Consider the following 16,197-nt stretch of genomic DNA (forward strand, 5'->3'; position numbering starts at 1 on the left):
ATGCATCCACTGATATTACTGCATAAATCTTTGCCCCTCTAATATAAAACTATGTCCTCTTATGGTAGTTTTTCTTCTGTTAAATATCTTCTCCACTTTTACTGTTGATTCCTTTTATGTATATAACATTTTCTATCTTATCCCCTCTGTCTCTTCTTTCTTCCAAGCTATACATGTTAAGGTCCTTTAACCTTTCCTGGTAAATTTTATCCTCCAGTCCATGTACTAGTTTAGTAGCTCTTCTCTGAACTCTCTTCAATGTGTCTATATCTATCTGGAGATAGTGTTCAGTACTGTACAAAATACTCCAAGTGAGGCCTCAACAGTGTTCTGTTCAGCAGCATAAGCACTACCCTCTCTACTGCTAATACCTCTCCCTATACACCCATGAGCACTTCCCTCTTACAACTTATAATACCTCTTCCTATACACCCATGAGCACCTCCTTCTCTACTGCTAATAGCTTTCCCTATACACCCATCAGCACTTCCCACTTTCTAATGCTAATACCTCTCCCTATACACCCAAACTGCTAGCATTTCCTGCTTCTCTAATACAATGTCTATCATTAAGTCTTCAGAAATAATGAATCCCTTTCCTCGAATACTGAAGTTAGGACAATATGCAATATCTTTCCATCAAGACCTTCTGCAATATCACTGCAAGATATTAAACATAATGGGTCCCAGTACAGATCCCTGAGGTACTCCACTGGTAAAAAAAGACCTTGCTCTGAATATACTCCATTGATTACAACCCTCTATTTTCTGTCCCTCAGCCACTGCCTAATCCACTCAACAATTTGGGAGTCCAAGCTCAATGACTGCAGTTTATTGATAAGTCTTCTATGTGGGACAGTGTCAAAAGCCTTACCAAAATTTAGATAAGCGATGTCTACTGCACCTCCACCATTATTATTTTAGTCACCCAATCAAAAAAATCAATAAAATAAGTTTGCCATGATCTCCCTGAAGTATCCATTATTCTTCCACAAAACTGATAACCATGCAAGGAGCCAGTGTACTTTTTATGCAGCAATTTAAAGCTCTCACAAGTGGTAAGTTTGTGATGCCTACGGACTCCAGGAAATTAAAGCTTTGGTAAGTGCATTTTTGTTTTCTTGATAGTCCAAAACAGCACAATAACAAATGGGACTTAAAAAACAGTGCCCTAAGTGGGTGGGGCAGATGAAGCTGACTAGAGCACTTTTTTTTGCCATAATTTAATTCCCCTGTTGCAAAACTGTCTTGCCTGTAATGTTTTAGATGACTAAAGTAGATGACTTTACAGATTGGAACATGCTACAACTTTGCCCAGGAGCTGACAGTGGAACAAGCCTTTATTTGCAAAGGAAACTGTAGAGCATACAGTTAGTAACATTTTAACATACTCCAATGTGCGCCAGATGAACCTGGCTAAGAAAAAAAAAAAAAATTCTGCAAAGGCTTAAAAAATGCCTTTGGAGAGCACATGACCCTCTTCCTATTGAAAAAAAACAAAAGTTGGATTCATAATGGCCGACTTCAAAATGGCCACCATGGTCACCACACATCTTGAAAAGGTTCCCCCCCCACACACATATACTAATGTGCCACAAACAGGAAGTTAATATCACCAACCATTCCCATTTTATTAAGGTGTATTCATATAAATGGCCCACCCTGTATAAGGTTAACTGTCAGGATAGGAGCTTTACTCCTGACCAGTGATGAGCGAACTTACAGTAAATTTGATTCGTCACGAACTTCTCGGCTCGGCAGTTGATGACTTATCCTGCATAAATGAGTTCAGCTTTCAGGTGCTCCGGTGGGCTGGAAAAGGTGGATACAGTCCTAAGAGAATCTTTCCTAGGACTGTATCCACCTTTTCCAGCCCACAGGAGCACCTGAAAGCTGAACTAATTTATGCAGGATAAGTCATCAACTGCCGAGCCGAGAAGTTTGTGACGAATCGAATTTACTGTAAGTTCGCTCATCTCTACTCCTGACCATTGAGTTGGGTTGTGTATGACGGCCAATTCCAGATGCAATCACATAGGCTCAGCTTCTGAGCCCGCAAACGCTCAGTGATGGTCATAGCCATCACAGAGCATTCAACAACTTCCCGCTACGATTTGTATACATGTCATTTAACGGGAAGGGGTTGAACTTGAACACTTTCATTTTGTGATTGTTTTGTAAGGAACTTGCAGGGATAAAACCCTTGTTTACTTTTTACTTCTTCCACAGATAGAAAATAACACAAAAGTAAAAACAGTGGTGTCCTTCAACACGAAAATACATTCCGGTACTTAACCCCTTAAGGGTTTTTTCAGTTTTTGCACTTTCATTTTTTCCTTCTTGCCTTTAAAAAAATCATAACTCTTTAAATTTTGCACATAAAAATCCATATGATGGCTTATCTGTTGCCCCACTAATTCTACTTTGTAATGACATTAGTCATTTTACCCAAGAATTTATGACGAAACAGAAAAAAAAAAATCATGTGCAACAAAATTGAAGAAAAAACATAATTTTGTACATTTTGGGGGCTTCAGTTTCTACGCAGTACATTTTTCGGTAAAAATTACACCTTATCTTTATTCTATAGGTCCATAAGATTAAAATGATACCCTACTTATATTGGTTTGGTTTTGTTGTACTTCTGGAAAAAATCAAACTACATGCGGGAAAATTTATACGTTTAAAATGGTCATCTTCTGACCCCTATAACTTTTTTATTTTTTTGCGTACAGGGCAGTTTTTGTATTGATCGGACTTTTTGATCGCTTTTTATTCATTTTTTTCATGATATAAAAATTGACCAAAAATACACAATTTTGGACTTTTGAATTTTTTTGCGCGTACGACATTGACAGTGCGGTTTAATTAACGATATATTTTTATAATTCAGACATTTCCACACGTGGGGATACCACATATGTTCATTTACAACGTTTTTACAACTGAGCAGTCATTCAGCGATCGGACAACAGGAGAGCGGTAAGGGGACCCCCGAGCGGTCCTACAGTTGTTCGGGATGCTGCAATTTCACCGTGGCGATCCCGGACAGCTCCCTGAGCTAACCAGCATTGGTTTGCTTTCACTTTACACGCGGCGTTCATCTTTGAACGCTGTGTCTAAAGGGTTAATAGCGCGCTGCACCGCGATCAGTGCTGCGTGCTATTAGCCACGGGTCCCGGCCGTTGTTAGAGGCCGGGCCCGACCCACTATGATGCGGTGTGGCCCCTGCGTTATATTAAGGGAGAGGACTCAGGACATACCGGTACGTACTTGGTCCTTAAGAGGTTAAGGACCGAGGGCGTACCTATACTCCCTTGTCCCATTACCAGGGTTTGAAGTGCGCTAACGAGCTGAGCGCATGTCAAATCTGGTGGGCCCCAACTGCTATTAGCAGCTAGGACCCAGGCTAAAAGCCAGGCACCACTGATCAGGCTTATGCCCAGCATTAACCCCTTAACGACGCAGAACGTATATTTACGTCCTGCGCCGGCTCCCGCGATATGAAGCGGGATCGCGCCGCGATCCCGCATCATATCGCGTCGGTCCCGGCGCTTATCAACAGCCGGGACCCGCGGCTAATACCACACATCGCCGATCGCTGCGATGTGCGGTATTAACCCTTCTAAAGTGAAAGTGACCCAGCTGCTCAGTCGGGCTGTTCAGGACCGCCGCGGTGAAATCGCGGCGTCCCGAACAGCTTGCAGGACACCGGGAGGGCCCTTACCTGCCTCCTCGGTGTTCGATCGGCGAATGACTGCTCCGTGCCTGAGATCCAGGCAGGAGCAGTCAAGCGCCGATAACACTGATCACAGGCGTGTTAATACACGCCTGTGATCTGTGTAGACGATCAGTGTGTGCAGTGTTATAGGTCCCTATGGGACCTATAACACTGCAAAAAAAATGTAAAAAAAAGTGTTAATAAAGGTCATTTAACCCCTTCCCTAATAAAAGTTTGAATCACCCCCCTTTTCCCATAAAAAAAATAAAAGTGTAAAAAAAAAAAAAAAAAAAAAGCATATGTGGTATCGCCGCGTGCGTAAATGTCCGAACTATAAAAATATATTAATTAATTAAACCGCACGGTCAATGGCGTACGCGCAAAAAAATTCCAAAGTCAAAAAATGCGCATTTTTGGTCACTTTTTATACCATTAAAAAATGAATAAAAAGTGATCAAAAAGTCCGATCAAAACAAAAATCATACTGATAAAAACTTCAGATCACGGCGCAAAAAAATGAGTCCTCATACCATCCTGTACGTGGAAAACTAAAAAAGTTATAGGGGTCAGAAGATGACATTTTTAAACGTATAAATTTTCCTGCATGTAGTTATGATTTTTTCCAGAAGTACGACAATATCCAACCTATATAAGTAGGGTATCATTTTAACCATATGAACCTACAGAATAATGATAAGGTGTCATTTTTACCGAAATATGCACTGCGTAGAAACAGAAGCCCCCAAAAGTTACAAAATGGCGTTTTTTCTTCGATTTTGTCGCACAATGATTTTTTTTCCCGTTTCGCCGTGCATTTTTGGGTAAAATGACTAATGTCACTGCAATGTAGAATTGGCGACGCAAAAAATAAGCCATAATATGGATTTTTAGGTGGAAAATTGAAAGGGTTATGATTTTTAAAAGGTAAGGAGGAAAAAAACGAAAGTGCAAAAACTGAAAAACCCTGAGTCCTTAAGGGGTTAATCCTTTAGACGCCACGATAAAAGTTGATCACGGCATCTAAAAACTAAAGTAAAATGTCCCGGCAGCTTAGCGGATAGAGGGTCAGAAGATGACAATTTTAAACATACTAATTTTGGAGCATGTAGTTATTTTTTTTAAAGTAGCAAAATAAAATAAAACCTATATAAATTTGGCATCCTTGTAACCGTATGGACCTGCAGAATAAAGATAAGGTGTCACTTTTACTGAAAAGTGCACTGCATAGAAACGGAAGCCCCCCCCCCCCCCCCCCCCAAGTTACAAAATGGCACTTTTTAAAATGTTATCCCACAAATACGTTTTTTTTTTGTTTCGCCACAGATTGTTATAAAATAAGTGATATCAGTACATAGTACAGTTTGTGGCACAAACAAAAGCCCTTATATGGGTCTGTAGGTGGAAAATAAATATAGTTATGATTTTTAGAAGGGGAGAAGGAAAAAATGAAAGTGCAAAAATGAAAATTGGCCTGGTCCTTAAGGTCAAAATGGGCTTCGTCCCCATGGGGTTAAATATTCAATAAATACAAATGTTTTTTTGAAATGTTTTCTTAATTTATATGCTGTGCTGGAGCATTTTGTGGTTAACTGTAATGCTGATAGGGACAAACTTTCTAATAAAAAAATAAAAATCTTGCTGCCATTACAGTGGCCGAATCTAGAGGAACAAGCATCTTGATAGATGTGGCACGGCAGATCACCAAGTTGGTATGGATTTCAGCTACGATCCCAGGCATTTTTACAGGTGTACATCACAGTAAATATGCCAAGATCCCCTTTATGTTATGCACAACTATGGTCATTTATTTTTCAGTGGTAGTCAATGTTTTCCATAAACCCCTGGTTTGCCCTACAATATGTCTCTTGGCAAATTTATTCTGACCTAACCAATTTTTTTTTTGTCTTCTGATTTTACCATTGGCATAAGTGGCATTAGTTGATTCATCCTCAGAGAACATAACAATATACTTGGTTTTTATGGCATTCAGAAGGTGGGCAGGTTTGCATATTACTAATGGTAGATTGTACGCTCACGAGTTAAACACTGGTAATTTCTTGACTGTTTAGAACATTAAAATTCATTTTTCCAACATTCCTACCACGTGAGCCTAAACTTCTAGCTCTATTTTACCCCTGTGTTTCATAACCCCGGTCTCTCTGAATTATTCTCTTTCCAGGATGCAGAATTCTGGGAGAGGAAGGACCTTAGTTGGGTGGAGCAGCTCTGTGTGAATGGAGTGTTTAGGACTTCTGAGGATCTCCAGTTTGACCTGCTTCGTTCCTCCTTTTATAGATATTTACAACTACAACATGTGTATGAGGCGCAGTGTAGGTTGCGCTCACGAAATCCATTCTAATACTGTACTGTGTTAGACTCACTGGTTACAACACTGACTCTGGAGTTATCTCCTGGATAAATCAGGAACTCCTTCTTTCCTATCATGACCAGTTCCCCTTGACGGTGCAGGGTAGGTGGGAGAGTGACCTGGGTCCCTTGCCAGATAAGGAATGGAACATTGCTTTGTCTCATTCCCCCCCTTGCTGTCCCTTTCTTAGGGAAATCATCTGTTGCAGTTGTTCCTTCTACATAGGGTATATAAGATCCCGGTACTCTTACGTAGACTAGGTCTCCGCCCTGATTCTGGTTGTCCATGTTGCGGTCAGGTGGGTGCTGAAATATATGGTCTGGGACTGCTCCTTGTTGACTCCCTACTGGAGGGATATTCTCCTCCTTGTGCGTACAGTGTATGGAATTGCTGTGCTGCTGGAACCATAGTCTTGTGTATTGGGTCTTATTGGCTGTGACTCTTGAGCCAATGGGGGGTGGAGTTGGGGATCATACGCATTTTGTATCAGGCTAGGAAGCTTATTGCCCAGTACTGGCTATGGGCTAGCCCTCCCTCAGTGTCTGAACATGTAGAGTCTCTCTTATTGTTAAATGATAGAAGATTTATTAAAAGCCAAAGGTCTTGCGTAAATTTGATAGGGTGTGGGACCCATGGAAGCAGAAGTGTGGGTTGGGATCGGGTGGTCCCTAGCCAGCCTGTCATCCTTGTGTGGTTAGGGTTCTTGAAGGGTGCCTCCTGGTGTGCAAACCGGCCCAACTGGCCTATCCACCCCACTCTTCCACCTTTATTTGTTTTCGTGCAAGTGTTATCCTTAATGTTGTTGGTCAGTTTTTGTTTCACAAGAGATGGTATGGATAACTTGCTGATCTCAGAGATTTCAGTCTCTGCTCTTTGTGTGCGTGCGGTCTGTCACTTCTGGTGGGGACCGGTTAAGTTGCTATTTCGGAACTTCTTGTTTTACATTTACCTATTCCGCCAGAGGACGCAGAATCATGTGGGCATGGACTTGTTGTGTTGGGGGTGGCTGTGGTTGTGGGGGGAGTTTAGGATATTGTGTGCTCTTTTGTACATATTTTATACTGTTAAAAAACTTTATAAAATTATCTAACTTTAAAAAAAAAATTAAGACATCAGAAAAAAATTGGACAAAACAAAAACCTTGTCATAATCAAAGCTAATGTAGAGATGAGCAAACTTACAGTAAATTTGATTCGTCACGAACTGCTCTGCTCGGCAGTTGATGACTTTTCCTGCATAAATTAGTTCAGCTTTCAGGTACTCCGATGGGCTGGAAAAGGTGGATACAGTCCTAGGAGACTCTTTCCTAGGACTGTATCCACCTTTTCCAGCCCACCGGAGCACCTGAAGGCTGAACTAATTTACGCAGGATAAGTCATCAACTGCAGAGCCGAGAAGTTCGTGACGAATCGAATTTACTGTAAGTTTACTCATCTCTAGTAGAGAGCTTTGAAAGTACAGACAACAACAAAAATAATACCTTGTACTAGATTAGATTTCTATAACATTCTTTTAAATATTCTTCTGGGGAAAAAAAATAAATAAAATGGTTAACCCTGAAGAGTCAGGGCATAAATTAAAGGGGAACTCTGGTACACATCTTATCCCCTATGTACCTCCTAACAGGTCATGTTTCCTGGATTTCCTTGGTCTTTCACAGGTGATATAACTGTGGTGATGCCTGATTCACTGACCATAATTATGAAATGTGAAAGACTAAGGAAATCCAGAAAACATGACCTGTTGCGGGGACTTGAGGACCGTGCTTGAGAAACACTTCTATAGAGAAATACATGGAGGGGCATGTCGGTCATCGCTTCGTACCATGGTTGACAGTAATCCATGCAGGTAGCAAAGGTCGTTCCTTGCATGAAGAGATTCAGGGTGCCGGGCAGGAGATCGCAGGAGATCCCAGCATTCGGACCCTTGGTGATCAGACACTTATCCTCTATCCTGTGTATAGGGGATAAGATGTTCTGTATTGGAGTTTCCCTTTAAGATTTCACAGTACCTTGACGAATGCTTTTTTTTTCCTTCACAACATGTTCAGACTTTCTCTTTCTTCTAGTTTATTAAATATTGCTTCTTTTTTTTTGCTTTTTTTTTAACGACATGTTCTTAACATGCCCAGGTGCTTTTGTATTAGGTTTTTAAGCAGTCATATTAAAATACAGATTCATTATAAAGTCTGTCACAGCTTTACAGTATTCCAAATGACAAATCATTCTTTTAAAAAAATCTGTTACGCCAAAGAAAAAACACATTTACAGAAAAGAACAAAAACAAAAATTTGGCATTTTCATATTTCATTCAGTATAAAACAGAATATTAAATGTGTTCCTGGGATGTGAATATTACGTTTTCATTATAACTTGAAATGAGTTATAGTAAAACACACTATACAACAGCAATATACAAAAAAATTCTTTTTGATCATCTATATATAATTTCTGGTGAAGTGCATCTTTGAAAAATATCTGCCAGCTTTTGTGTCATTGTTCATACAGACGAAAATATCAAATGGTAAATTGTCCCATGTCCAATCCATATTTTCATCTGAACAAAAAAATATATATTAAAAAGAAAAAAATAATATTAATCCATGCGACTTGTAAATAGTGTTCAAGGTCGTCCTCCAGGTGGCAGTGTAAGATTAGCCATAAGGTCACGTACTGCAGCAAATATTGTACATTCCCCTGTGGACACAGAAGTAAAGGGCAGAGTATTAACAGGTTGTATGACATAAACAAATCGTCCAGTTACATAGCAGTATTTTTCCAAAAAGGAGGAGAGGATCCCAGCCAGGCTGTTGGCACAGATCTCCTTACATAGGCATAAACTAAATAAGTGATGTCCTTCAAAGTGAGTGCTGCTTGTTTTAGAGTAAACAAAAAAATTGGGTAGTTGTCACTTTTAACCCCATCCTTCCCCAGGACGTATGGGAACATCCTGAAAAAGGGGAGTGGTACAGAGTAGGAATGTGACGTCATCCGGATCTGTACCCGTGGCCCTGGCTGGAATAGACAGCCAGGAGCCACAGCTTTCCCCTTTTATAAATAAAATAACGTACAAAAACTTATGTGGTATTGCAGTGTGCGTAAATGTCTGAACTAATATATAACATTAAAGTCAATGGCGTTAACGTTAAAAAAAATTTTTTTAAAATGAATTTTTGGTTAATAAAAAGCGATCAAAAAGTCCCATCAAAACAAAAAGGTCATCGATAAAAACTACAGATGAGAGTGCAAAAAAATGAGCCCTAAGCCAGAATTGGGTACGAAGAAATAAAGTCAGAAGGGGACAATTTTAGGCATAGTAATTTCCATACAAAAAGTTATCATTTCGTAAAAGTAGTAAAATAAAACAAAATCTAAAAAAATTGGGTATCACTGTAAAAGTATTAGTCCTGCAAACAATAAGCCGTTCTATGGGTCTATAGATGGAAAATTTAAAGAGCTAAAAAAGGAAAACATTTAAATGCTTTAAAAAAAAAAAAAACAACTGAAAAATCGCCGTTAATTTGGCATCTCAAAAACTCATCAAGTACTAAGAGAAAAATAATCTCCGGATGTTTGATAAAAGTTTCATAACTTTATTAAATGTCCATCATAACAAACTCAGACACAGGAGAAGCAACAGAAGAGCTCGTCCCTGGTCTGGTGACCGCTATTGGCAATTACGCTGCTTGTTTTTAGGATGGCCATTTAGTAAATTCATGAAGCTTTTATCATCTGGTGAGTGCCACTATATTTTTCTCTATGGACTGCATATATTTTTTGCCTTATTTTTTAAATGGTTGAGCACCATGGATTGTTTACTTTTGTTTTCTACCCTTTGCTGTGTGTGTAGAATTTAGGTTATACTCTAATACAGATAACAGTGCCGTCTCTTGACTTCTCTCATTTGTTTCAAAAACACATGATGACCTACTTCTTTATTAACATAACAAAATGATAGCCAATTCTAAGAAGCTAACAACATGGCTGGAATTCCAGTTGTCATTACCTCTACAAAACAGGAAAAAAACTAAATTTGGGACCGGGTGCATTGAAAAATGGGAATTACATGCCTTAAACAAAAAAGCAAAAAAAAAAAAAAAAAAAAAGATTAATTCTGGGGGAAAAAATAGAGCTCTCTTGTGTAAGAGAAATCACTTTTCCCCACACTTTATAGGCTAGTGAGAAGAATAAAAGTCTTTTTTTTCCAGGCACTTGCGGATTGGGAGGTAAACAACAAATACTGGTTCTTGAACTTAGACTTTGCAATCTAAAGAACAAAATGATAAATACTCTATCATTTAATGCATTAACATATGGCTAACCTGGGCGTGGTGGATTCATCTCCGCAAACCTTTTCAGAATGTTGCTGACCATCAGAGGAGCTGCCACTGAGGAGTTCTGCTGTCGGGGGATGTCTGCTTGTTGTGTTGTTCCCGACGCCATGTCATATATGATTGGAACAATAATACTAACTGGCTCCGGTGGCACAGACGTCTTTTGCGTTAACTGAAGCTGTGAATTAAATAAAACAGTGTTACAATGCAAACTATGCAGTTATAGAATTAGCCTTCAGAAACCATGATAAACAATGTGACACTATCCTTGGTAACAACCTTTAAAGAAAATAAATCATTCAAATAAAATCATTCAAAAGATAAGAGAAGCATAAAAATATACACTGGAGATCAAAATTAGAGAACACACAATTTCCTAAATGTCAATGTCATAGAGTAGTCCAATGTGAATATGTCCTAACATGAGTAAAATAGCAGTATTTTAAGCTTATTTCATAAATTATATTTAGTCTAAAGCACCGAATAAAAATGTAAAAGACAATTGAAAAATACCACTGATCAAAATTAGAGAAAAATTTCAGATACCTGCAAGTTATTGGCGTTAATTTGGCAACTGGTGCTAATTTCCTTAATGATCTCACAAACTATTTAATTGAGAGCCTAACTGTCCAGTTTTCACAAAAATGTTGTGCCGTTCCAAAGTGACTGAGACCCTCCGGCAGCAGATTGTCCACATGAAAGCCAAAGGGGTGACCCTATCAGCCATAGCAAAAGAAGTTGGTCGTTCCAAGTCTTTGATTTCTAGAATATTGCATCTTTACAACATCACAAACTCATTCAAGTCCCCCAAGAAGGCTGGTCGCTCTCGAAAGACAAATGCAAGAGAGGACAGGATAATGCGGAGAAGCTCCATGGGTAATCGTTTTTAACACTTCAGCTGGAATTGCTCGCCAGTTCAGCAGTGAACAGGGTAAGGATCTGTCTCGTCATACAATGTCTCTATGTTTAAGAGCATTTGGACTAAAAGCCCAATCTGCAGTGACCACTCATTAGCATAAAGAATCAAAAGGCTAGATTCATCTTTGCTGAAGAGCATATTGGGTGGACAAAGGAGAAGTGCTCCAGAGTTCATTTTAGTGATGAAAGAAAGTTACATTTATTTGGGTCTGATGGGAAACATTATGTTCGTTGACAAACTGGAGAAAGACTGAACCCAAAGTATGTCAAGAAGTCAGTGAAAGGTGGAGGAGAAAGTGTCATGGTTTGGGGAATGTTTTCTGCAGCAGGAGTTGGACCTCTCATACAGCTACATGTCAGAATGAATGCAAGTGTGTATCAGAACCTTCTTCAACAACACATGGTTCCTTCCTTTTGTTCATCACTCAATCAGCAGCAATTTCCATGCAGGACAATGCCCAGTAGCAAAACAGGGAAACCAGTTCACTGAAACTGAAAACCGTGAAACAATGAAATGGCCAGCCCAGAGTCCTGATCTAAACCCAATAGAAAACCTCCGGAAAATACTTTGTGACAAAGTTATGGCCAAGAAACCCACAACTGTGGAAGAGACTGGAAGAGTGGAGCAAAATCCCACTAGAGCAGTGTGAGAGACTAGTGATGTCCTGTGGGGGGCGCAGATGTGCTGGAGTCATTGAAAGCAAAGGCCTGTACACTTCCTACTGATTGGTGACTGTTGTAAACTTCTGAAAATTTACTTACAATCTTTCTCTGTGCTACAGTCATTGCTGTTCTCTATAATCACGTTTTATGAATAATAAAGGTTTTACGTTGATATACTTTGCTTATTTTGTAAAACACTGTTCTAATGGCATGATGTACCCCTTACAATAAAATCCTACAAATGATGATCAATGTAGATGACATTATTTCGGGAAAAATCAAGTGTTCATAAATTGTTCTCTAATTTTGATCTCGTGTATGTGAAAGGGAGCCCCTTCCATATGATTGATTTACAAACTATTGAATTCTTATTGTAACAATGAAAGAAAGCACTGGCATTTTAGAATTATTACATGTAAATTCACAATCAAGAAATATTAACCTATACTGATATACTGGTGCAGTTGCGAAATTATTATGAATGTCATGGATCCTGTAAAACCAGAAGCCTTAAAAGTAGTAGTCCAGCTTAGCAAAATGTATCCCCTATCCAAAGGACCCCTCGCAATTTCCTGACCAGCGCCCCGGCTCTTCTCCTGCACGGAGCTGTGTCGACCACCACACGAAGTGGTGGTCAACATGCGCTCTCCATGCATCTCTATCGGAGAGTCGGAGATACACAAGCAAGGAGTCCCTCAGTAGTCAGACCCCCGTGATCATACTCTTAGATAGGGGATACATTTTACTAAATTGGATAATCCTATAAATGAGCCTCTACACATCACCATGTAAACACTGTACAGACCTGTTTTTTAATATCCAGAGGTTTCTTAATTTTATTTGCAGCTTATATGTATTTAAGATCAGGCTTATTTGTTTGTCACATTAAATAGAATGAACTTTACTTTTACAATACTTACAAAGAACAGCATTTTAGATTTAAGGACAACAGCTGGGGTTCCAGGTGGAGCAATAGGTGGAGCACTTGGAGGGATGGTCAAACAGAACTGCACATTCCATTTCAACTGCGTTGCTTGATCTGGAAACTTTTAGTTCAAAGAGAAGGAGTTAGTGTCCAAAGGACCAGTTATCCACAATACTCCAGGGTTAGCCAGGTACAATACACAGAATGTCTTAAAACATCCCTGGTTTAGTTAATCCAATCTCAATACATGTAGTTCTACTTGTAGGGCACTTCAATTGACGTATTTTTGCAAATACATTCATTTTTGCAAACTTTCCTCCTACTCCTGTCATTCCTGCTCCTTTCCTCCCCTTGTTGACAGCCCAATTTTAGGTTACCAACCACTGCTCCACTTAAAGTGGTGGTCGAACAGATAGACAGAGTCTGAGCACAGCTTTGAGAGTGGAGCAGTGGCAGGTAACCTAAACATCGAGCTGTCTACAAGGGGAGAAAAGGAGCAGGAATGACAGGAGGAGAACACTTTGCTAAATGACTGTATTGGAAAAATTTACTACATGATTTGAGACCCTTCAGAGTGGTGAGTGGGGCCCTTACTGAGCATCAGATTCCCATCCCCGATGCACAGATCTCTCATTATCTCCATTTTAGGGGTGGTACCAGAGCTGTGCTGTTTGTCAGCAGTACTCACACAATGGACTGCTTTCTCACATCTCTGACTAATCATGACAGTGTATCTGCTACATCATGACAAAGTTGAAGAAAGTGCTCTGGACTGAGCAAGCTGGCATTGTGTTGGGGGGTTGATGTACAGTATTAAAGATGACATGTGGCAGGAGAAGGGACTTATTGATGCACACATTACAAAGTGCTATATGAGCAAACAACTGCATCACAGCAAAGCAAGAGTTAAATCACAAAAGGAGCCCATGTCTAAGCAGTGAACTGCTGTTGCTAATGATAAGCTAAAAGGTAGTGAGGAAAAGGTGATGTAGCAAGGCAGGGATATATATATATATATATATATATATATATATATATATATATATATATAAAAGCAGCCTCGTTTTAAGCAGTGAACTGTTGATTATGACAAGCTTCACTTCCTGAGTCTTCCTTCCCTCCTGGTCTCTGCAGGCAGGGGACAGCAGTTTGCAGGGATGGGAGACACCTAGTGGCCAAGACTTTAGGGCTTTTTATGGGGTAAGGGTAATTTTTGACTAATGAAGTGAATTACAAATATGCTAGAAACCATACAAGGGAAGTTGTTTTAACCCCTTGCAGCAGAATGCAGTTTATAAACTGCGCTGCGGCACGGCAGAGTTATGAAGTGAGCTCAGCTCAGAGCTGAGCTCTCATCATACCTGCACGGTCCTGGCTGCTATGAGCAGCCAGGACTCGTGGCTAATGCGAACATCGCCATTCAGGCTGATGTCTGGCATTAACTCTTTAGACACGGCGATCAAAGTCGATTGCCACATCTAAAGTGAAAGCTTCCCGGCAGCTCAGTTGGGCTGATCGGGACCACCGTGGTAAAACCGCGGTATCCTGAACAGCTAGGATGCACGAGGAGGGTCCCTTACCTGCCTCTTCGGCTTCCGATCGCTGAATGACTGCTCCGTGCCTTAGATCCAGCAGGAGCAGTCAAGCGGCGATAACACTGATCAGTGTCTGCAATAAGTATAATGCATGGTATAGCCCCCTATGGGGGCTATAACATTGCAAAAAAAAAAAAGTTTATATGACTTCACCCCTTCCCTAATAAAAGTTTGAATCACCCCCCTTTTTCCATAAAAATCAAAAAACAAAACTGTAAATAAAAATAAACATATGTGGTATCGCCGCATGCGGTTAATTTAACCGCACGGTCAATGGCGTACACACGCAAAAAATTTCCAGAGTCCAAAATAGCGTATTTTTGGTAGCTTTTTCTACCATAAAAAATAATATATAAAAAGCGATCAAAAAGTCTGTTCAAAACAAAAATGGTACGGATAAAAACTTCAGATCACGACGCAAAAAATGAGCCCTCATACTGGCCTGTATGCAGGGGGAAAAAAAAAAAAAAAACGTTATAGGGGGTCATAGTTATGATTTTTTCCAAAAGTAAGACTAAATCAAACCTATATAAATAGGGTATCATTTTAATAGTATGGCCCTACAGAATAAAGATAAGGTGTCATTTTTACCGAAAAATGTCCTGCTTAGAAACATAAAATTTACAAAATGGTGTTCTTCAATCCTGTTGCACAATGATTTTATTTTCTGTTTCATCGTAGATTTTTGTGTAAAATGACTGCTGTCATTACAAAGTAGAATTGATGACGCAATAAAATAAGCAATGATATAGATTTTTAGGTGCAAAATTGAAAGGGTTATGATTTTTAAACGGTAAAGAGCAAAAAAACGAAAGGGCAAGAACGGAAAAATGCTATGTCCTTAAGGGGTTAAACAATGACCATTTAAAAAGAAAGAAAAAAAAAAAAAAAAGCTGCACTTTTCAGGCTACAAACTTTATTAATGCAGACCCCTGCTACACAGTTTTCAGCCTTAACCCCTTAAGGACCAAGGGCGTACAGGTACGCCCTTGGACCTGCTCTCCTGATATAACGCGGGGTTACACAGTAACCCCGCGTCATATCACGGCGGGCTCGGCGTCATAGTGAAGCCGGGACCCGCCTCTAATAGCGCGCAGCGCCGATCGCGGCACCGCGCGCTATTAACCCTTTAGCCGCGCGCTCAGAGCTGAGCCGCGCGGCTAAAAGTGAAACCGAAAGTGGCCGGCTAGCTCAGTCGGGCTGTTCGGGATAGCCGCGGCTAATCGCGGCATCCCGAACAGCTGACAGGACAGCGGGAGGGCCCCTACCTGCCTCCTCGCTGTCCGATCGCCGAATGACTGCTCAGTGCCTGAGATCCAGGCATGAGCAGTCATGCGGCAGAATCGTTGATCACTGGTTTCTTATGAGAAACCAGTGATCAGCATAGAAGATCAGTGTGTGCAGTGTTATAGGTCCCTATGGGACCTATAACACTGCAAAAAAAAAGTGAAAAAAAAAAGTGAATAAAGATCATTTAACTCCTCCCCTATTAAAAGTTTGAATCACCCCCTTTTCCAATAAAAAAAAAACTGTAAATAAAAAGAAAAATGAACATATATGGTATCACCGCGTGCGGAAATGTCCGAATTATAAAAATATATCATTAATTAAACCGCTCGGTCAATGGCGTGCGCGCAAAAAAATTCCAAAGTCCAAAATAGTGCATTTTTGGTCA

General features: G+C 40.0%; 1 protein-coding gene across 4 annotated transcripts in view; it reads right to left on the reverse strand.

Annotated features, from left to right (window-relative positions):
- Nucleotides 1–8,146: 8,146 nt before the first annotated feature.
- Nucleotides 8,147–16,197, reverse strand: part of MED14 (mediator complex subunit 14) — a 72,495-nt gene continuing 64,444 nt past the window's right edge. For all 4 annotated transcript variants that reach the window (XM_056558935.1, XM_056558936.1, XM_056558937.1 and 1 more), the window contains 3 exons: nucleotides 12,923–13,048; nucleotides 10,410–10,599; nucleotides 8,147–8,784 (listed from right to left, as the gene is read on the reverse strand). In XM_056558935.1, the coding sequence (XP_056414910.1) occupies nucleotides 8,711–8,784; nucleotides 10,410–10,599; nucleotides 12,923–13,048 (390 nt within the window). In that variant the 3' untranslated portion in view covers nucleotides 8,147–8,710. The remainder of the gene's footprint in view (nucleotides 8,785–10,409; nucleotides 10,600–12,922; nucleotides 13,049–16,197) is intronic.

Source organism: Hyla sarda, chromosome 2, assembly GCF_029499605.1.
Source record: "Hyla sarda isolate aHylSar1 chromosome 2, aHylSar1.hap1, whole genome shotgun sequence".
Taxonomy (NCBI): Eukaryota; Metazoa; Chordata; class Amphibia; order Anura; family Hylidae; genus Hyla; species Hyla sarda.